Source organism: Manis javanica, chromosome 2 (assembly GCF_040802235.1).
Source record: "Manis javanica isolate MJ-LG chromosome 2, MJ_LKY, whole genome shotgun sequence".
NCBI classification, from domain to species: domain Eukaryota; kingdom Metazoa; phylum Chordata; class Mammalia; order Pholidota; family Manidae; genus Manis; species Manis javanica.
Genome location: NC_133157.1, coordinates 111,267,385 through 111,290,654, shown reverse-complemented (window position 1 = coordinate 111,290,654; position 23,270 = coordinate 111,267,385). Strand labels below are relative to the sequence as shown.

Sequence of the window (23,270 nt, the reverse complement as noted above, 5' to 3'; positions counted from 1 at the left end):
CTGGGATCTTGCTTTCTTTGGGTAAATTCCTAGGAGTAGAATTGCTAGGTCAAATAGTATTTCTATTTTTACTTTTTTGAGGAACCTCCATATTGCTTTCCACAATGGTTAAACTAATTTATATTCCCAAAAGCAGTGTAGGAGGGTTCCCCTTTCTCCACATCCTTGCCAGCATTTGTTGGCTTTTATCTTTAAGATGTTGGCCATCCTAACTGGTGTGAGGTAATACCTCATTATGGTTTTAATTTGCATTTCCCTGATAATTAGCAATGTGCAGCATCTTTTCATGTGCCTACTGTCCATCTGAATTTCTTCTTTGGAGAAGTGTCTGTTTATATCCTCTGCCCATTTTGTAATTGAGTTATTCCTTTTTGGGGTTTGAGGTGTGTGAGCTCTTTATGTATTTTGGATGTTAACCCCTTATCAGATATGTCATGAATATATTCTCTCATACTGTAGGATGCCTTTTTGTTCTACTGGTGGTATCCTTTGCTGTACAGAAGATTTTGGTTTAATGTAGACCAATTTGTTCATTTTGGCTTTATGTTTCCCTTGCCTGAGGAGATGTGTTCAGGAAAAAGTTGTTGATGTTTATATTCACGGGATTTTTGCCTATGTTGTCTTATAAGAGTTTTATGCTTTCATGACATACTTTCAGGTCTTTGATCCACTTCGAGTTTACTTTAGTGAATGGGGTTCGACAGTAATCCAGTTTCCTTCTCTTACATGTAGCTGTCCAGTTTTGCCAACACCAGTTGTTGAAGAGGCTGTCATTTCCTCATTGTATATCCATAGCTCCTTTATTATATATTAGTGGGCCATATATGCTTAGGTTTATATCTGGTCTCTCTATTCTCTTCCATTGATGTATGGGTCTGTTCTTGTGCCAGTTCCAAATTGTCTTGATTACTGTGGCTTTGTAGTAGAGCTTGGAGTTAGGGAGTGTAATCCCTAGTTTTGTTCTTTATTCTCAAGATTTCTTTGGTTATTTGAGGTCTTTTGTGATTTCATATGAATTTTAGAACTATTCTAGCTCATTGAAGAATGTCAGTATTTTGATAGGGATTGCATTGAATCTGTAGATTGCTTTAGACAGGATGGCCATTTTGAGAATATTAATTCTTCCTATCCACGAGCATGGGATGTATTTCCATTTATTGGTACCTTCTTTAATTTCTCTCATGAGTGTCTTATAGTTTTAAGGGTATAGGTCTTTAAACTCGTTGGTTAGATTTATTCCTAGGTATTTTATTCTTTATGATGCAATTTTAAATGGAATTGTTTCCATGATTTTTCTTTCTCCTATTTCATCATTAGTATATAGGAATGCAACAGATGTCTGCATATTAATTTTGTCTTCTGCAACTTTGCTAAATTCAGTTATTAGTTCTAGTAGTTTTGGGGTGGACTCTATATGTGTTTTCATGTACAACATCATGTCATCTGCAAACAGTGACAGCCCTTCTTCCTTACCATTCTGGACCTTTTATCTCTCTGTGTTGTCTGATTGCTGGGGCTAGGACCTCCAGTACTATATTTAATAAAAATGGGGAAAGTGGGCATCCTTGTCTCATTCCCAATCTTAGAGGAGAAGCTTTCAGCTTTTTGATGTTAAGCATGATGTTGGCTCTTATATAGCCTTCATTATGTTGAAGTATTTGCCATCTATATCCATATTTTGAGTTTTTAGCATGAATCGATGTTGAATTTTGCCAAATGCTTTTTCAGCATCTATTGAGATGATCATGTGATTTTTTTGTCCTTTTTGTTGATGTGGTTTATGATCTTAATAATTTTTTTAATATTGTACATCCTTGCATCCATGTAATAAATCCCACTTGGTCATGATGGAAGATCTTTTTGATTTATTTTTTAATTTGTTTTGCTAATATTTTGTTGAGTATTTTTGCATCTATGTTTATCAAGGATATTGGTCTATAATTTTCTTTTTTTGTGGTGTCTTTGCCTGTTTTTTCTGTTAGAGTGATGCTGGCCTCATAAATGAGTTTGGAAGTATTCCTTCTTCTACTTTTTAGAAAACTTTAAGGAGGATGGATATTAGGTCTTCTCTAAATGTTTGATAAAATTCAGTGGTGAAGCCATCTGGTCAAGGGGTTTTGTTCTTAGGTAGTTTTTTTGATTAGTAATTCAATTTTGTTGCTGGTAATTGATCTGTTCAGATATTCTTTTCTTCCTGGGTCAGTTTTAGAATGTAGTAGATTTCTAGTAAGTAGTCCATTTCTTCTAGGTTATCCAGTTTGTTAGCATATAATTTTTCAGTGTTTTCTAATAATTCTTTGTTTTTCTGTGGTGTTTGTAGTGATTTTTCCTTTCTCATTTCTGATTCTGCTTATGTGTGTACAATCTCTTTTTTCTCGAGAGTCTGGCTAGGTGTTTATCTATTTTTGTTATTTTCTTGAAGAACCAGTCTCTAGTTTCATTGATAATTTTCATCATTCTTCTCAATTTTATTTATTTCTGCTCTGATCTTTATTATGTTCCTCTTTCTATTGACTTTGGACCTCATTTGTTCTTCTTTTTGTAGTTTCATTAATTGTGAGTTTAGACTATTCATTTGGGATTCTTCTTTCTTGAGATAAGCCTGTATTGCAATATACTTACCTCTTAGAATGGCCTTCTCTGCATCTGACAGGTTTTGGGGTGTTGAGTTGTTGTTTTTATTTATCTCCATATATTGCTTGATCTCTGTTTTTATATGGTCATTGATCCATTGATTATTTACAAGCATGTTGTTAAGCCTCCATGTGTTTGTTGGCTTTTTTTTTTCTTTGCATAATTTATTTCTAGTTTCATATCTTTGTGGTCTGAGAAGCTGGTGGATACAATTTTAATCTTTTTGAATTTACTGAGGCTCTTTTTGTGTCCTAGTATGTGATATATTCTGGAAAATGTTCCATGTGAACTTGAGAAGGAAATGTATCCTGCTGACTTTGGGTGGAGTGTTCTATAGACATCTATAAGTTCCATCTGTTCTAGTGTGTTGTTCAGTGCCCTGTGTCCTTACTTATTTTCTGTCTGGTTGTTATGTCTTTTGGATTGAGTGGTGCATTGAAGTCTCCTAAAATGAATGCATTGCATTCACCCTTTAGTTCTGTTAGTATTTGTTTCACATATTTAGATGTTCCTATATTGGGTTAGTAGATATTCATAATGGTTATATCCCCTTGTTGGACTGATCCCTTTATCATTATGTAATGTCCTTTTTTTCTTGTTACTTTCTTTGTTTTGAAATCTATTTTGTCTGGTATAAGTACTGCTGCTCCTGACTTTTTTTCTGCCTATTATTTGCATGAAATGTATTTTTTCATCCCTTCACTTTAAGTCTATGTATGATGTAAATGTCTTATAGGCAGCATATAGATGGGTCTTGTTTTTTTATCCATTCTGTAACTGTATCTTTGGTTCATTCAGTCAATTTACATTTAGGGTGATTATCAATGGATATGTACTTATTGCCATTGTAGACTTTAGATTTGTGGTTACCAAAGGTTTGTGGGCTTCTTCCTTACTATCTAACCATCTAACTTAATTTCCTTATTACACTATTTCAGAGACAATCTGAAGGTTCTTTTTTTATTTTTTCCTCCCTTCTTCCTCCTTCTCCACTCTTTATATATTAGGTGACTTATTTTATACTCTTTCTGTATCTCTTGACTATCTTTGTGGGCAGTTGATTAATTTTGCATTTGCTTAGTAATTAATTGGTCTTCTTCCTTTACTGTGGTTTTATTTTCTCTGGTGATAGCTATTATGCCTTTGGAGCACTTCCATCTCTGCAGTCCCTTTAAACTACATTGCAGAGATGGTTTGTGGGAAGTAAATTCCCTCACCTTTTGCTTATCTGGAAATTGTTTAATCCCTGCTTCAAATTTAGATGATAATCTTGTCAGGTAGAGCATCTTGGTTGATGTCCTTTTGTTTCATTGCATTAAATACATTATGCTAGTCCCTTCTGGCCTGTAAAATTTCTGCTGAGAAGTCTGAAGATAGCCTGAAGATATTTCCTTTATATGTGATCTTTTTTCTCTCTTGGGCTTGGCACTTTTAATATTCTCTTCATGTTCTTGGTCTTTGTTATTTTAATTATTATATGTCTTGGGGTTGTTTTCCTTGCATCCCTTTGTTGGGAGATCTGTGCACTTCCATGGCTTGAGATACTGCCTTCTTCCCCTGGTGGGAGAAGTTTTCAGCAATTATTTCCTCAAAGAGGCTTTCTATCCCTTTTTCTTTCTCTTCTTCTTCTGGTACCTCTACGATGCAAATATTGCTCCATTTGGATTGGTCGTGTAGTTCTCATTATTTTTCATTCCTAGAGATCCTTTTTTCTCTCTGTGTCTCAGCTTCTTTGTATTCCTGTTCTCTAATTTCTATTTCCTTTACTGTCTTCTCTACCTTATCTAGTCTGCTTTTAAATGCCTGCATTGTATGTTTCATTTCAGGTACTACATTTTTCTGTCTCTTTGTTGACATCCTCCCTGAGATCTTGAATGTTTTTCTGTAGCTCCATGAGAATGTTTATGATTTTTATTTTGAAATCTTTATCAAGAACTTTGGTGATTTCAGTTTCACTTTGCCCTCTTTCTGCTGTCTTCTGCTGCATTTTTGTTTGTAGAATTTTTTTTTGCATTTTCAATTTTCTAGTGATTCCTATGGAATAGTAATAACTCTGTGTAGTCAATGCCCTATAGTACCCAAAGTTCTACTCTCTGGAGCTGTTGTACACCTGAAGCAATGGTGGGGGTCACAGGGAAGCCGAATGGCACCTGCCCAGTAGAGCTTTTCCTGGCTTCCCTTCTGTAGTGCCTGCCTCCACTGCAGGCCCAGTGGGCCGAGGGCTCAGGGAAGCACCTCTGTGTTATGCCCCTGTAGCTGCCATAAGTGGGGATACCCTCTGTCTGGCCTTTCCCACTGGTGGGTCAGTAGGTGAGTGAGATTGGTGTCTGCTGGGAGGAAGGAGTGGGAGGTTTTATATCACAGTGAGGGGCTTTTGGGCTGCATTGCCAGCCAAGCATGTGCAGTCTGAAGCTCTTGAGAGTTCCCATTCTGCTGGCTTAGTGTGCCAGGATGATTTTGTCCACCTGCCCTTTCTCTTGAGCAGCACGCTCTGTGTAATCTTTGCCCCTTTGAGAACTCCTCTCACTGTTGGGAAGTCTTTCAACATGCCCGCCTTTCTTTTGTCCTGGAGTAGCCAGTTGTGGGTACCTGTTCTCCACAAGTGGCTGTATTCTCAGTCTCTCTGAATATTCTGCCTGTCTTTGCTTTCCAAACCCACTAATCTCCAGAGCACCATTTAATGTGGGTTCATATTCTTAAAGCAGATCTTCAGGGATGGGTTTTTATCAGGCCTGGGTTTCTACTCCCTCCCCTCTCTGCTGTTTCTCTTCCTCCTGTTTGTGAGCTGGGTTTGGGGTAGACTTGGGTCTTCTTAGATCCCAGCTTTGCTACTTACCCTTTTCTGTGAGGTCTTCTCTTTTCCCCAGATGTAGGCAGTCTTTTCTGCAGTCTTTGAGTCACTCTTTCATAATTAATTGTATTTGCTATATTTTTCTGTTACATGTGATTTTAGGAGGAAGTTTCTGCCTCATTTCTTAGACCATCATCTTTTTCCTGTTCCTCAAGTTTAAGTTTTTTTAAATGAAAACATGTTGGGATTTATAGGTCAATTTTGTCTTCCTTATTATAGACCTCTCACCAAAAAACAATTAAAAGTAAATTTGTACATAGACATGTGTGCATGTTTAATATCTGATAGTATCTAAGATGTCTTATGGATTAAAGTTAAAATTTGTCATTTGTTCTATATTGACTTTTTAGTAATGGTTTTAGGCAAAATAGTCAATACAAATTACTGCAAGCTTTTCATCAGAAAAGTAAGAATTATTCACTTAGTGTATTTTGTGGTTGAAATTAATTATCAAAATATGCTTTCAGTTTTTTTCAGATAAGATTTTTGTGTTAGTATATGAAAAATTATAAAACACCATTAAAATGTTGTAAATATCAAATAAAAATGTCAATGCATATGATCCTTATCTTTGTGCACAGACTAATAAAATAACACTAAATGTTACATTAATATGTAGCATGAACACTTTTTCCTAGTTATTTGTTTGCAGAGTGGCATTCAAACAAAAAGATCCACTTACTGTACATTCTTTTTGTATCCATAAAAAGTGATTTTTATTTTTTAAGAAGTTATGCTTTCTTGATTGTCATAATATATTGATTTGCCTTGAATTATATCGATCAATAATTTGATGACATTCTTGCTAACCACACATTGTTACTTAGGAACTTTAAAGACTCTAGAAACTCTAGTTCTATAAAAAGAACCATTTGAATTTAGTTTTTAAAAATAAAGCATTAAAAGTTATCTTCATTTTCAATAGTCAAATCTTCATAAACCCTTTACCTGAATAATTCTTTGGTTATATGCACTATATTTTTAAAAAAGAGATGCAAAATAATTAAAATAAGCTATCTAAGTTTAGTTATTCTTAAAATTTGTAATTGTTCTGCTTTTCCCTAACCTCTTCAGTTACTGCTTTGTTGACTAATTTTGTAACATTATAAAAGAAGACCCACTATAGTTCACGTGCTAAGATGAATTGGAGTATTCCTTTGGAGTGAGGATACAATACTAATGAGAATTTGCTGGTTTCAAGGCTGTTGGGCAGGGAGCTCTTAGGAGTCGTGCCTGCTCCTGTCACCCACATGTGCTGTTGACATTGAATGGGCTCCCATTGTAACATCACTGTCCCTACAAACCCAAGAGGATCAGGAAGGTCATTCTCAAAAGAGTGTTTCAGTATGTAATCCATGCTTTTCATTTGACTGCATGTATGTTACTTAGTATATAAAATTCCAATTGTTCCTGCTGTCAGATTTTTAAAAGCTCCTGTGGTTAAGAGTTCTTAATTAAATGGTGTCCAAATACATTCTTACTTGACCAACAGATATTCACACACACATTTATTGCACAAAGCTCTCAAGGACCTGGGGACACAGTGCTGTGTAGAAAACAAAGACATCTAATGAAAAATGTCTCAGCTTTTCTCTTAGGGACTTCATGTTGATATTAAAATTTTAAGAAGTCCCTGGGAAAACTCTGCATGTTTAAAATTTATCAAGACACAATATTTCAACTTTTCTTTTTTGATTTATCTCTGCAGATACTTCACAAGAAGGACAATATTACCTCCAAATTGTGGGCTCAAAGTGGGCAGCAAGGTGCACAGTGGAGAAAAGTGGAAGTATTTTTAGGTGTTCAGTCACATGTACAGGTTTGTTATCTAAATAGTTGAGTGAAGTTTTGTTGATTTTTTTTCTTTAATCCTAATCTATTTCCTCCACTCCTGGTCTTCTGTCCTCTCCTTTCCTTTCTGACATGCTGAAGGTTGTTTACTACTCCATATGGCATTTTGAATAAGGAATTTACAATTCCAGGATGTCCTAATTTCTCCTATTTAGACAACCACTCCTAGAGATATTTAATTTTAATGACAACCATTCTCCATTCCACAATCAGCCTCCCACATACAAAGAACACCTCCCTCTATTTTACAAATATTTTCTCAGATACTGTAATTACATTAATTTATTTAAAATCTGATCACAAAGACAGATGCTTGAAAGCACATGATTTTGCTGAACCTTATTAGAGATAATAGATTCACGTATTTCAAGATATTTGAGGAGGCACAACACTCTGAGATGCTGTATTTATCTTCATGTAGATTACCACAGTATTAGGAGGAAAAGACATATATATCTAACAAAGGAACAAGCAGTTCCTAGATTAAGACATTTAAACTGAAAATAATTCTGTTCCCAGATATTTGGTACGGATTTTATTTTTTATGGATTATCAAGAAAATAAGAGCTCCATGAATGTGTGTGGGGTTTTTTGTTGTTTTTTTGGCAGAAGGGGATTTTCTGACAAGATGAGGCTTAATGGCTTAACTATCAAGGTTTGTATGAGGAGAGTGAGAATTGAGAACCATTTATTCCAGGGGGAATTTTTTGTTGTTATAACTGCACAGGGCTTGTTACTTCCATGAATTCAGAGCCACTTATCTCTAGACAGAAGATACATTGTCTTTGCTAATTATTGCACTTCCTGACCTCTGTATATGCAGCAGAAGTAACCACTTCTGCTGTGAATATTCAGGACAATATCCACAGTCGTATACCATCTGATAGATCAGCCCTCTCTGCTGCAGCGGAGGCACAGGCTAGGCACAGCTGTGGAAAGGTATTGAGACAGCAGGACCTCTCAGTTCTTGGAATGATATGACTGAATACACCCCATATATTTCAGACTTTCACTGCAATCTAGTTTTCTTAGGGGCTGTTTATAGATAATTTAGGAAATGGATAAGAAAAAAGGTCAACCTGAAGAAGTAAATATTGGACAGTAACTCAATGACCTTGCACAATATGAAATTTACTAATAAAATGATTCCTACTATTTTACTTTCAAGATCGTTGAACTGAGACAAGAAGAATCCACAGCAATGACATGTAGAAAATTTTGTCATTGACAGACACAGGCTTGAATTTTAGCTAGTTCTGTGCAAATAGAGTATTTGTATAGTAAAATCATATTCAAAACAACGTGAAAAGTGTTTTAAGCAAGAGGAATCAATTATTAATTTAGTTATACAGAAATTTAATTTTCTACATGTTAAAATTTGATTGAAGAGAAATATACCCATATTGTTTGAATCTTAAATATGAATGGCTCGTGAATATTTGATGTTTTATGTGATTCATTCTTTCAGTAAAAACTTACTAAGCACCTACTATGTGAAAGGCACGTTACTATGCCCTGGAGATAGAGTGATGAACCAGGTATACTATCCATGAGTCTTGCATTTCTATAGTATCATTCCTGTTAGCCTCAGAAAGATGAGTGTACCTCTAATCCTTGAATAAAAGTATAAGATATGTTTAGAAATCATATGCTGAACTAGCACTGGGTAGTTTTCAGAGTTTTATTTTGGAACATTCAAATTTAAAGAGAGTATTTAATTATTTTATAACTGGATCAATTACACTTACATAGCACTTACTATTAATAGTACTAAATACTACTCTATGAATTTAAAATATTCCTTAGTTTTCACAATAACATCTCTATTTTATAGACTAGAATCTAGAAAGGCCTAGAAGTTAGGTGACTTGCCCTACTTATGTATCATGAAGTGGCATAGACAGGCTTTAAACATAGGCGGGTGATCTGTGGACCCCTAATCCAACTGCTATGCTTTTTTGCTTCCCCAATTTTCCAAAATAATCCTCTGTTTATGCTACAAGAAAAAAATATATCATTATTACTCTTTTTCAAAAAGCTTAATCATGTTCATTATTGAAGTCTGTGGAATCGTAGGCAGCATTGTGTGGAGTGTTGGGATATTAGTGATGATTTGATCATTTGGATGTGGCAGGTGACTGTGTGTCTGTAGGACAGAAGACAAAGAGACTAACAGTGAAACACTCGCTGGGTTATCTGATTGCTTATTCACAGATTATTGCAGCACCTATGTAAACGTTTAGATGTCCCAAGATAATAGAGTACCTTTTTCAATTTGTGTATCAATGTTTTTCTTGGGCTTTTGATAAAGTTATATTCATTATTCTTTCTAGTTTCACTTCTTAATCACTTCCAAGCTCTCAAACTATCTTACAGATTTATTTTTCTTTCCTAGCACATCTTCTATGAAGAAAAATGTATTCCTTTTATAGATATATTAAATTACATAAACACTGTATTTTTACTTTTGATAATGTGAAAGGCATGATGTTCAATTATTCTATCCTCTGATCTTAAAAGGGAAACACCTAGGTTTTCATGCAATAGTATAAAAGCACAATATGTCTTAGGGAAAAACTGTACATCTTTCCAGAAAAATAATTGTTCATATTTGGCCAAAAGGGTTTGGGTATTCCAACATAAAATAGTTTGTATAATATCACTGAAACAAACCTGTATTTTTTGCTAGCTCATCGATAATTTTTCTAAGTTCACTTTAAACATTTCTTATATTAACAATTGAATATATTATTTGGCCTGATGAGAAATTTAATAGAAACACTCTGAATTAATTTTACTTAGAAGTATGAAACTAAATAATATATAACTTTTTATGTAAAACAAACAGCATTCAGTATCATTCCCAAACAGTAGTAAACTGGAGATGGAATTTCTGAAAACTTTAGTGACTCCCATTATTATTTTTCATCACTTCTAATTCTACTGGGGTCCACGTAAGTGGGATCTTACTGTCAAACAATGGCACACCTGAGAATTGTCTCCATCACATACATTAATCAAAAGCAAATCAAAATCATTTAAATCCAAATGTGACCATTTTGAAAACCTCATGGTACTCAAGTTTGATGACTTGTCATTTTCAAATGGTTGCGGCGGACAGACCTGAGCAATGGCAAGAATCAGGCAAACAGAGGAAGTATGTGCTTACACCTTCTTTCTCTTGGTGCATTCTGTCACCCGGCTGGCCTCCTGCCCCGTGTGACAAGGCTCTAAGGAAGGAGCAGGTCTTGTGGGGGATCCCAGAGCTGCCTAGGCAGCGGAGGTGGTTTGGTGACTCCTGCCGGTTTTCTAGGCCACCTATCCTGAAAATCTAGAATAGCGGCCATGGTGTTGCTGCTCCCACAGTCTTCTGTGTGGAGGGTAGTACAGATCTGAGATCACCTGGCATTTTTATCAGATTCAAGCCTGATGTCCTATATTTAGTGTTTGCCCTATGCTTTGAATTCTTGATGGATGCTCAGTTGAAATGGGCTTTTCTTTCTTGTTCTCTTTAGATTGTTTTTAGAGCAAAACGTGGCATAAGTTACATGGGAGATGTAGCAGTGGATGATATTTCCTTTCAAGATTGTTCCCCACTACCTGGCCCAGACAGAAAGTGTACTGCTCAAGAATTCACGTGCTCTAACAAGCACTGCATCGCAGAGGACAAGCTTTGTGATTTTGTGAATGATTGTGCTGATAATTCGGATGAGAATGCTTTCATTTGCCGTAAGTAGAAGTGTTCTGTTTCCTGACCTATGCTTTTGTTGCCCATAGCATTACGCTGTGTGATGTGTTCATTGCCGAAACATTCAGAGGGTGTGTAGGGGAGTAGCTGAGGCAGCTGTTTAACTATTTAACTGTATTCACTTCTCCCTCTCAATACTTAGAACAGTAATTCATTTAAAACTACTTGTTGGTTTGGCGTATGTTTGAAGTAACTGACATAATGTGGAAAACAGAGGTCTTCAAAATCAAACAGAATGGAAACAGGTATTTTTCCTGTGAAAGAAGGTGTTGGAAAAAAGAGATAAGCAAAAGATCCATCAAAGACAATTCATGCAGGGTTGACAAGCTTCTGCGCTGTGGTACCTTTCAGAGAGTTGTCATTTCCTTGTGTAAATGATGAGAAATGATGGGTTGTTAAAAAACAGAAAAACTACCCAGATAATTTATAAAATCGACAAAATGATCTACGAGAGCTACACATCAGCTATATGAGATTGCTTTATATCAACTTATAATAAACAGCACCTATTAAAATATCCTTAGCTAAATGGGCCATATGTGCTCCTTCTGGTAAGTCTGTAAATTTGTACAACACTGTCCAGTTGTTACCTCATTTCATTGCAAATGAGCTGCATACAAATTGTCAAAATGAAAGTTGACAAATTATTCCACTATTACTAGCTAATAATTTCTGAGGTAGACTATTACAGTTTGATCCTTTATTTCCTTTCAAACCAAATCTGTACTATGAAGAACAACCTCAGTGTAATAAGAGCTCACATTTATAGATAACTTCTAACTTTCAAAGCCCTTCTTTCTGTTACTCTCCACTTGACCTTCACAGAAGCCTTGGTGGGTAAGTGGGCCAGATATTATTAGTGCATTTCACAGATGAAGTTGCCAACCAGAGAATCAATATTTTATCAAATTTCATAAACTGTAAACTGATATTGACACAGTTGAACCTAGAATCAGGTACTTTGTTTATGAATAACTGCTTTGCCCCATTATCATTCCATCTCTGTATAAAACTGAATCTTAAAAAAGTATATAAAGTTATAGATGCAGGAATGCTATTTATGCCATTTAACAATTCCTTCAATTGTGGATTGGTTCTGGTAATACCCATTATGTAACATATGAACCACATAGAAACATTTGGCTAATCTTGGATTCTGTATTAATATTTATTTTCACCTTATATTTCTGCTGCATATTTAGGTACTTCCTACATCGAATGCCTTTACAGTTTCTTCATTGGCATTTTCATACTCTCTTACAAATCATCATACAGATCTTGCAGGTTATCATCACTCAAATGGAGCACATATTATGCCTTTTAATTTTATATGTAATGTTGCCAATGTATCTCTTTCCCAAGATATATTTTAATGCAGTTTTTCAGTACTTAAAGTGTCAATTTATGGTTGACTTTTCCTTGAACACTTATTATTTAGGTTCTGAAGTTATGAATACTTCTAGGAACCCTTTATCTCTGTTTAGGAAAGAATGCTGATATACTATGAGGGTCTGAAATGTATTGTAACTTACTATCTTGGTAGTTGTTTTGTATAGAAAATAAAGGTAAAAGTAATCATAAGGCTTTGGAGGGAAGCTGTACCAGAAAGTGCTTTTTGGTGAACTGATTACCAAGTCAGTCTGCTTAAGTTTTGAGTGGGGCTACTCATACCAGTAATCCTGGAGGAAAATCTGATTTAGAAGCAGATAGTACATAGAAAGAAAAGTTTTTCAGCAGCTTAGAACAATAAACAATAAAAAAAAGGTAGAGCAAACCCTGAAAGTAACCTACATTTTGATACTTGTTCTCATTACATGAGTATGATTTCTTTTTAAATAGCATTGCTGATTTTTACTATGTATTTAAAAAAATTCATCTTTCTTTACTTTCTGCTGGTCTTGAATGTTTTAATAATAGCGTGGCTAGAATCTGCTATATGAATCTTGAGTTACTATCCTGTGTATACTATAAACCTTCATGCTCTAATTAGACCCAGAAGAAAATAAAGAAAAACAATTTTAAGGTCATCATAGCAGTTGATTTCAGAAGTTTGGTCGACAACCAGCCCCAGAATTTAGCCTTATGTTCCAGTCTTTCAGGTTTTTTTCCTTCTTGTTTTTGTTTCTTTTGAGAAGTCTAAGTAAAGATGGAAGATATATCACAACTCTAAGAAAACTTCTGAAATGCCATTAAATAGAAATATGCCACATAGGAGTAGTAGAAAGAATGAAAACACTCAACTCTTTTTAAAGGCATGGACTATCTCTGAAGAAGGAGAAGAAAATAACCCTTTATAAAACACAAGTACCTGCTGCTTTAGTTTTCTGTAGTCCAGTATAGAATTTGAAAGCAAAATCTGGTAGAAAAGTATTATTTTTTGGTTTATAATATAAATAACATGTCTAACATATAGGACATAGTCAAAGAAGAAAGTAATTTGTGAGTCTGAGAACTCTAAAATCCTATTTGAACTTATCTTTGCTACTGATATTGGGACTCCTTTGGAAAACAGACATATTTTTGGTTTCCCTATATATTCTAATTATCATATTTATTGTTCATACACAATTAAGAGTATCTGAGGCATACTCAAAACAACTTAATTCTGTACTGTAATTAGGAAGGATGCAGGATATTTGATCAACATAATTAGTAAATAATCTGAACCCAATGGGCAAATGTACCACTGTATTTACCAACTGCAGATACCTATTCTTTTCAAGTACACACAGAACATTTAGTGAAAAATTCATTATTAAACATTAGACAAATTTCAACAATTTTTAATTGATTAAAATGACCTAAGTTACATCTTTTAAATTAGGCTGCAAGTTGATTAGAAAACAAAAGCTAGAAAATATCAGGAGTGAGACACTTTTAATGACCCATGTCTCCACCCCCCAAAATATAGTAACATTAGAAAATGTTTTAAATAAATAATAATAATAATGCATAAAAAAGAATAGTTGCCCTGGCAGGAGGAAGGCAGTGAACAGCATTTATCTTCCCGGGCTCTGCAGCCCTCTGACCAAGACAGTCATCATACACAAGCTAGGCAAGCATTTTGTAATTAAAGCTTGCACACCTCACATTTCCTTTTCATTCATTTATTTGGTAAATGTTGGGGACCTCCAATGTAAATGGCCCTAGAGCACAAGCAAGAATAAATAAAATATTACCAAAATAACTGTGGGGACTATCTTTTCTATTAAAAAAGACTGGTACTTAAACGTTCACATTATGAATGAGTTAGAATAAGTGAAAAGCACTTTTGGAGGGGATTGATTCATTTAGTTACATGTAAATGGTAATCCCAATATGAGCTTTCATAAAAGTAATACATCACTTTGAAAACAATTGGTGTGTTTTTAAAGACTTTATTAATCATAGGCTATGGGTGAATATCTTTTTTTTTAGGAGATTATATTAGAAAGTAGGCCAGGTATTCTAATATTAATAAACCAGACTTCCTGTGAAGCATCAACTCTCTTGAACTTGAGAAATTCACTATTGCAGGCTGTCGCTGAGTGACTCATAAAAGTCTCTGTGGGCTCAGAAAGCTGCCTTTCCAAAATCGGCAGCACTGCTCTCACTAGCCCAGTATTTTAAGTGACATGTGTTAAGGTAACATTTTCCAAATTATAAAATCAGGTAGTCATGGTGGAAGAAAAATATGTATGAGGAGCTTCTCTGAATCATTGAAAGGTTGATGTTATGAATAGGATGTTTCTAAATTACCCTCAAGAACCTCTTTTTAAGAGAACAAATATACTCCTTACAGAACATTTGGTTTGTGAAACAGTTTGTAAAATGTTGTTTAGAGAATGTGTGATTATTACTGAACAGAGTAAGGGAATACAAAAAATTCAGAATACCACAAACTTCCAATGATGTCACCCAGTAATAATTGGGAAATGAGCACAATTTTTTAATAATTAATATTTAATTTTGTAATAATTATGAACTCATAGGAAGTTACAAAGATAACACAGAGAAATCCTATGTGCCCTTCATGCAGTTCCCCTCGGTGATATGATAGTATAATATTGAAACTGGGAAACTGACACTGGTTCATTATGTGTATATAGTTCTATGGCATTTTGTTAACATGTATAAATTCATGCAACCATCACCACAGCCAAGACACTCTTTCTCCACAGAGATGGTCCTTTATAGTGACACTTCACTTGTTCCCACAGCCCTAATCTTGGGAAGTCACTACTTTGTTCTCTACCTCTAGTTTTGTCGTTATGTAAGTGGAACCACACAGTGTGACCCCTTGAGATCCTCAGGTTGTTGTGTGTATAAGTCATTTCTTCCTTTTTATTGCTGAGGCATGTCCCATGGCATCCATGTTAACAGACCCTGGTGCTATTTCCCAGCTGTGTTATTTTACATTACCACTACCAGGGTATGAGAGAGTCAGTGTCTCCACTTCCTGGTGAGCATTTGGGGGTGTAACTATTCAATTTTTATTTTTGCTGTTCTTGTAGGTGCTGCTCTATATAATATCTAAACCTGATCTTAATTTGCATTTTCCTGATAACAGGTTATATTGAATGGCTTCTCATGGGTTTCTTTGCCATCTATATATCCTCTCTGGTGAAATGTCTCTTCGTGTCTACTGACTTTATGTCCTGCAACCTTACAAGTTACTTGAGTTCCAGTAGTTGCCTTATAGATTGCTTCACATTGTTTTTATATAGAAACTGATCAATTTATATGTTATTATACTTTTTCTTTTCAACTTTATGTACCTTTGTTTTTCTACCTTATGCACAGACTAGGACTTTCAGGACAATTGTTGAATGAAAGGGTATTATTTTCTGTTCCCTATCTTACAGTGACAGTGTTCAGTATTTTATCACTTCTTCACAGCTCTCCTTTCCCAGTTGAGAAAGTTCCCTTCTGTTCCTAGTTTACATCAAGTTTATGTGAAGGAGTGTTGAATTTTATCAGTGCCTTTCCTGTACCTAAATCATATGTTTTTTTCTCCTTTATTCTGTTAAGGTGGTGAATTACATTATTTGACTTTTAAACATTAAGTCAAAGACATTCCTTGATAAAATGTATTATTAAAGAAGTGTTCCCTCTTATGAAAGAGTTTGTTTAAGTTGGTATTATTTCATTCTTAAAACTTTTGCCAGTGAAGCCTTTGAGATTAAAGTAGGGCTTGTGGAACATGTTTTATGAATGCAATTTCTGTAATAAACAAAGTCTTAAGTTCAGATTTGTTTCAGTTTGAAGTTGTTTTTTTAAAGGTATTTGCTAATTTCTCCCAAGTTGTTGATTTTTCAGATTAAAACTATTACTCATATTAGTTATTCCTTAGTATTAGTTATTAAGTCATTAGTTATTCCTTAATATTAGACATTAATATTAAACTTAATGTCACTAAGGTTTGTGGTGTATACTATTCTTGCAACTTTTCTATAAGTTTGAAATTATTTCAGAATAAAAAGTCACAAAAGGATGATATTAAGAAAATCAGGAGAAGGAAATAATAATTTGGAAAATAGAAAAGCCAATTCAAATAGTAAATACAAGACTGTGTTGTTTTTAGAAGTACACAAAGTAGACAAAACCACACCAATTTTTAATTTTAAAAAAGGAAAAATACAGATAAATTTAGGCTTGCTAAAGGGGAAATAATAAGCATATAGAGACCAATAACTCTTTGATAGCTTGAAAATATCAATGAAATAGTTAATTTTCTAGGAGAAAAATGAACAAAATTAACTAATGAAGCAGAAAAATTGCAACAGACCATGAACTATCAAATAAAACTATCAATAAATGTTCTCCGATTTTGTCTCCTGAGAGAGATACTGCTGAATTCTATCAAATTTTAATGAACGGATATGCCCAAAGAAACTATTCCAACCACATAAAGTGATAGAGTTTATTTTATGAAGCTAATATTATCACTGATAATGAAGCCTCCAAAAATTAGAAAAGAAAACTGTAGTTCAAACTCCCTGTGAATATAAATGTCCAAAAGCTTAAAATGCTTGCAAACTAAATTTGGTAACACAGTAACTATATAGTATACTTTGAGATGAGGATCTTACAACATTTCTAAGAATGTTTTAATGTAACAAACTGTTCATGTCACTAAATAAATCACTGAAAAAAATCATAGCAAACTGATAGGTGTTGAAAATATTATTTTAAATGTAACAACCATTTCTTATTTATATAGAATGGTATTAGTTTAATGTGTTAAAGATGGTCTATCAGATTGAGGAAGGAAACAGTGGAAGGATTCCCACTGAAATCAAGCTCATGTCAAGAATATCTACTACTAAGATTATTATTTAACACTTTTTTTGTGATTCTGCTCAGTATGTAAGGCTTAAAATGAAATAAAGTGATGCCAAAGTATAGTTATTTTCTAATGCTGGGGTTATATACCTCAAAAGCTTAAGAGATTTACCTTTAGGAAAAAAATAAACATTCCAGTATTGGGTTGTTCAGTGTCTCCCCAAAACTTATATCTGCCTAGACCCTGTGAATATGACCTTATTTAGAAATGACTTTGAAGATATGATGAGTTAAAATGAGATCATACTGGATTAAGGTGGGTCTTAACCCAATGAAAGGCATCTTTTTAAGAAGAGGGAAATAAGGACACAGACACCCGGAAAGAAAAAAATGTAGAACACAAAGGGGTAATTCATGTGATTCCAGGGATGTTTCTATAAGCCAGGGAATGCTCAGCTTGCCAGTGACCACTGGAGGCTACAAAGAGGCAAGGAAAAATTCTCCCCTGGGGCCATCAGGTGGACATGGTGCTGATTTCAGACTTCTAGCCTTAGCAGCTGTGAGAGATTACATTTCTGTTGGTTTAAGCTACTGGATTTGTAGTGATTGTTACAGCAGCCCAGAGGAACTAACACAATCCCCAAAGTCACACAGCTAAGAAAATCTCCCACTCAGAACTGGGAACCAGCTTCTCTAACTATGCTTTTTGCTCGTTTGGTTTAGTATCAGGATTTGAAAGACTTGTCCTATGTATCACTAGTGTAGAAATCTGTAAGATGTTCATAGTCCTCTAAATAAATAAGTAAATAAATATGTTCCTTAGATTAAGTTGGGAATATGCTTTATATAGAGAGAAATAATCTATCTTGTGGAAATTCTCAGAGCCTTTAATGTGCCAGTGCATTTTTAAATCTCTCAAAAAGGGGTATCACTTATGGACTCACCATATTCATTTGACAACAGAATCTTCTTTTGGGTGACAAATTGACATTGGTAGAGCATTCATCTGCAGGTGAACAGAGTTAAAGAAATGATGAATGAAGTAAAGGGCTTTAATTATGAACCTCAAGGAGAACCAAGCAGAACTGGATGACTATCATCTTCAAATATTGCCTGCCCTTAGAGAAAGAGATCTCTTAGGGCACTTCCTTAAAGAAACATTCATTTTTTTATCCTGTAGTAGTTACAGGCTTGTGTTATTGTGGCCCCCGCACCTGACTTCTGCACATCACACGATAAAGGGGTATTGGTAAAGGGGTTGTGTTATAATCATTTTGCAACTCATAGGTCTGCTACTTACGGTATAATACTAAGCAAAGTGCTTTGATTCTAAACTTCAGCTACTCACAACCAAAATAATAATAATAAGTATTACATTGAGATGTTGTGGAACTTAATATAAAGAGAATGCTCAAAACCAGACATGCATTATGTTCAGTACACTGTAGTCCCCTCTCATCAATTTCCCATTTTCCTAAATGTGCTTTATTTGTAGCATAAGCACAATAAATTTACAGTGAATGAATAAAGAGTAGAGTGGTTAGATCTGAATTTTAGAAATTTTGATGAGAGGATCTTAAAAGGAATTAGAGTATTTTTTTCAAAATTGTTTTTTTAAAATGAAACATATTCCATACTTACAAAGATAATGATCGATGGGAAAATAACAGTGTTTAGAAAGGTAGATACTGGTTTGATTGATGATACAGCTATAGAAAAAGGTGCTCTTTTTCTTCCTGACGGCACACCTGTCTGGCACTGGCATTAATTGCTTCATGAAGTGACAGAATTGGCATCGTGCAGAAAACTATTTTCTATCTTTCTCATCTGGCACCTATGGGAAACGGTTAAATGTGAAATTATAAGGTGTTCCTTCTGGCCAGAGTGATGTGAAATTCAGACAGCTTTTGCCTGCTTTTTGTATTTTCCCTACTGATATGTTAGAATTAAACTTCCCAAGGAAATGTATTTCCAAAACTATAGTAAATATCAGAAGAAAATATGATTTATATTTAAGAGATTCCTATAGCAGCATTTGTATGATTTTTAAAAACCGATTTGTTTTTTAACAGCACACATCATTTCCGTATACAAATGGACTTTCTAGATGCTGGTCTGTATGGTAATCTAGTCCTAATGGGCTACTAAATTTTCTAACACAATGGCAAGTTGAATTAGTTACTTCATTTTCTAAATCTTAACCAAGATAACAGTTCAGATTCTAAACAATATGCTGAGTTGCATTTCATTAATATTTTAATGAGATTTGCCTCCCAGTCCTCTGAAAGGTACTTAGGAGAACTTGAGTATTCCGAACTAAAAGAGGCTGTGAGTATTACAGCCTATTCTAGGAAGGAGCATATTACTAAAATAACTTAATTTTAGAACTGAATCATCAATGGAATAGAAAATGCCATCCTGTTCATTTGGTGACTAAAATTATGCCAGACAAATTTTCTCTGTCCTTGAAAATATCAGTGTTAGTCTGACTGTTAAACTAAACTATTTTAAACAGCATATTAGTCCTGGTGCTTTCTTAAATTTATCATTGTTCTTGCAAAAATTCAAAGTGTTTATTTAAGCTATTCTTCAATGTTGGGCAAGTTCTTTACTGGGAGGTATGATAAAGATAACTTTCATTTTAGTAGCCTTGTACATGCCAAAGTGATATAGAAACTATGGTAAAACCCATGTGTTTTCATATTCACTACCTTATTAATAACAAAGAACATGGAGGCTATTTTGTGCATTTGAACAACTTTATCTGACCTGTGCTAACTGTAAGAATGTATCCATAAAGAAAAACTTGGTTTTGATGCCTAGCAGAATTTGGAAATTCTTAGAGTCCTGTGTAATAGCATAGGGTAGGTTGTTTGTCCAGGAATTGCTGTGGCTTCAGCTGGGATATTTTACTGCCTTACTTTGTCCTGTGCAATGAAGAGCAGGTGCATATGAGGTGGCAGAACCATTCCTACTCTGGTTCAGATAAAATTACCTAAAAATATGTGAGCAATTGTTCAAATGAGCTTTCTTTAAGAGAGAAACCTTTAAGTACATACCAACAGATTGCAACTTGGATTTTCCTCAAGTATTTTTAGTTTTGGGACATCATCTCACATATGATTATGAATTCACAGATTTTTATGTTCAGTTGTAATATTTAGACAGAACTTGCTAAAAAAAACTACTGTTACCGAAGAATTCTAAACAGTACATATTCTTATGGTCAAATTAATCAACTCATTGGTTTTATGCTGTATCATGCAAATTTATTTAAAAATAATATGAAAAGTATCCTCAACATATAATTTTATAAGATCTGAGCCCTTAATAACACAATGCTCAATTTTATAATATCTTCACTTACATTGTTAGCTTCATAGTGTATCAGAAGGACCATACAAAGATGTTTTGTGTAATTCCCAGTATCTGGTTCTATATATGAAGAGCTTAGATGACACAACTGTGTCCTAACAAGTAAAAAAGTGAACACACTGAAAAATCAACAACTCTTCTTGGAGGGAAGGACAAAGGTAAACTGCTGTCTCCGAGACTGGAGTGACAGACAGCTGGACACAAGGAGTCAGGCCTTACCAGAGCAGAGACTCAGAAGCAAAGACCACTCCAGGCACCAATGCCAGAGTCAAACACCTGAACTGTCATTGCTGAAGTTCTGGAGGCTCAGTGTGAACAAGCCCAAGAGCTCAACACACCAGGGGACCCACTTACAGGGACACCTCATGATATTGTTAGATTTACCTCCAAGAGTTCAACCTGGTCCCAACAGTTACTGTTGAAGAAAAATTCCCTCATGCTTCCAACATGCTCCCTGACCTGACCTGGAAAAGGGATTCAAGCCCTTTCGGTCATCCTGTTCCACCTATGTGGGGAGGAAAAAAAAGCACTGAGAAACACTTAAGACCTTCACAATTTAGAGTCACAGGCTCAGGAAAAGAGTGAGACTTAATCATACAACTTTAGAATACTTCCCTCCTCCTCACATTACCAAAGACCTATTTATCGCAGTTCCTGTTAACTAGTGTGTCATATCCAGCCATCAAGAAACAAAAGGCACACTGAAAGGCAAAAAACAAACATAAAACAATCTGAAGAAACAGAGCAAGCATCAGAACCAGACATGGCAGAGGTGTTAGAATTACCAGCCAGAAATTTAAAACAATGCTGATTAATATGCTAGAGACTCCGATGGATGATGTAGACACCAGGTAAGAACAGATGGGAGATAGAAGCAGAGAGATGGAAATCCCAAGAAAGAACCAAAAAGAAATGTTAGACATCAAAAACCCTGTAACAGAAACAAAGAATGCATTTGATGGACTTATTAATGGCCTGGCACAGCTGAGGAAAGGTATCTGAGCTAAAGTACATGTCAACAGAAACCTCCAAAACTGAAAAACAGAGAGAACTAAAACTGAGAAAAACACAGTAGAATATCCAAGGACTTTAGGACAAAAGATGTAATATGAAGTTAATATAAATTAAACAAAACAATAACAACTGAGAATTTCCCCAAATTAATGTCTGACACTAACCATAGAAACCAGATGTTAGGAGAACATGAAGTAGGATAATGCCCAAAAAACTATATGTAGGCATCTCATTTTCGAACTATTGAAAATCAAAGATAAAATAAAATCCTGAAGGAAACCAGAGGGGGAAAAAGCACCTTATCTACAGAGGAGCAAAGACAAGAATTACGTCTTCTTCTCAGAAGCCTTGCAAGCAAGAAATATTTAAAATGTTAAGGGAAAAAAAAATACCAACCTAGAATTTGTACCCTATGAAATTATCCTTCAAAAGTTAAAGAGAAATAAAGACTTTCTAAGACAAAAATTGAGGGAACTTTTTGGCTCATAGACCTACCTTGCAAGAAATCTAAAAGATTTTTGGAGAAGGAAAATGAAACAAATGAGAAACTCATATCTACATAATGGAAGGAGACCACTGAAGAAGGCCAAAGCAGAAGTAAAATTAAAACTTATTTTTGTTAATTTATCAGATAACATACTGTTCAAAATAAAAACAATGTATTATGCAAGCTTATCTATCATGTATACACACACACACACACACACATATATATATATACACATATGCTTATGAATGCTTAGACATAGGTGAAATGAATGACAGCAGTGATACAAGGGACAGGAGGGAGAAATTAGGATTATTTGTTATGTTAAGTTACTCAACATTAACTACAGAGATGTATAGTGTTCTATAAGAGTGACATAGGACAACTACTAAAAAATGTAAGAAAAAAAGCATAATTGACATACTAAGAAAGGAGAGAAAACAAAATCATGTACAATTTTCAGTCAAAACCACAAAAGACAGAAAACCAAAAAAGACAAAGTAGGGACTGAAAAACAAAGGCAACAAATAGGAGTCAGTAATAAATATGATAGTATTAATCCAGCTGTCTCAATAATCACTTTGAATGTCGATAGTCTAAAGGCATCAATTAAAAGTTGTCAGAGTGTATTAAAAAAACAAGATCCAACTACATGTTATCTACCAGAAACCCACTTTAAATATAAATATATTAAAAACAAATATATGGAGAAGTATATACCATGCTTATGCTAAACACAAGGAAGCAGGAGTAGCTACATTAATTTCAGACAAAGAGAACTTCAAAATGGAAAGTTCTCTGGGAAAAATGAAGGCATTACATAACAATAAAGGGGCCAATTTGCCAAGAATGCATGACAATCCCTAAAGTCTGTCTCCTTAAAACAGAATGCCCTGTGTGAGACAAAAACTATTAGAACTTCAAGGAGAAAAGATGAATCCACTATTATAGCTGAATTTTTTTACACCTTTCTGTCAGAAATGGGTGGTAGATCCAGCAAGGAGAAAGTCAATAAGGTTATCATTAAATCAGTAAGAAAACCAATG

General features: G+C 34.6%; 1 protein-coding gene across 9 annotated transcripts in view; it reads left to right on the top strand.

Annotated features, from left to right (window-relative positions):
• The window catches only part of MALRD1 (MAM and LDL receptor class A domain containing 1), a 672,837-nt gene that overhangs the window by 268,287 nt on the left and 381,280 nt on the right, over positions 1–23,270 (top strand). For all 9 annotated transcript variants that reach the window (XR_012127984.1, XM_073229124.1, XM_073229120.1 and 6 more), the window contains exons 23-24: positions 7,194–7,304; positions 10,852–11,065. Coding sequence is in view for 8 of the 9 variants with exons in the window: in XM_073229124.1 (XP_073085225.1) it covers positions 7,194–7,304; positions 10,852–11,065 (325 nt within the window). In the remaining variant the exon portion in view is untranslated. The remainder of the gene's footprint in view (positions 1–7,193; positions 7,305–10,851; positions 11,066–23,270) is intronic.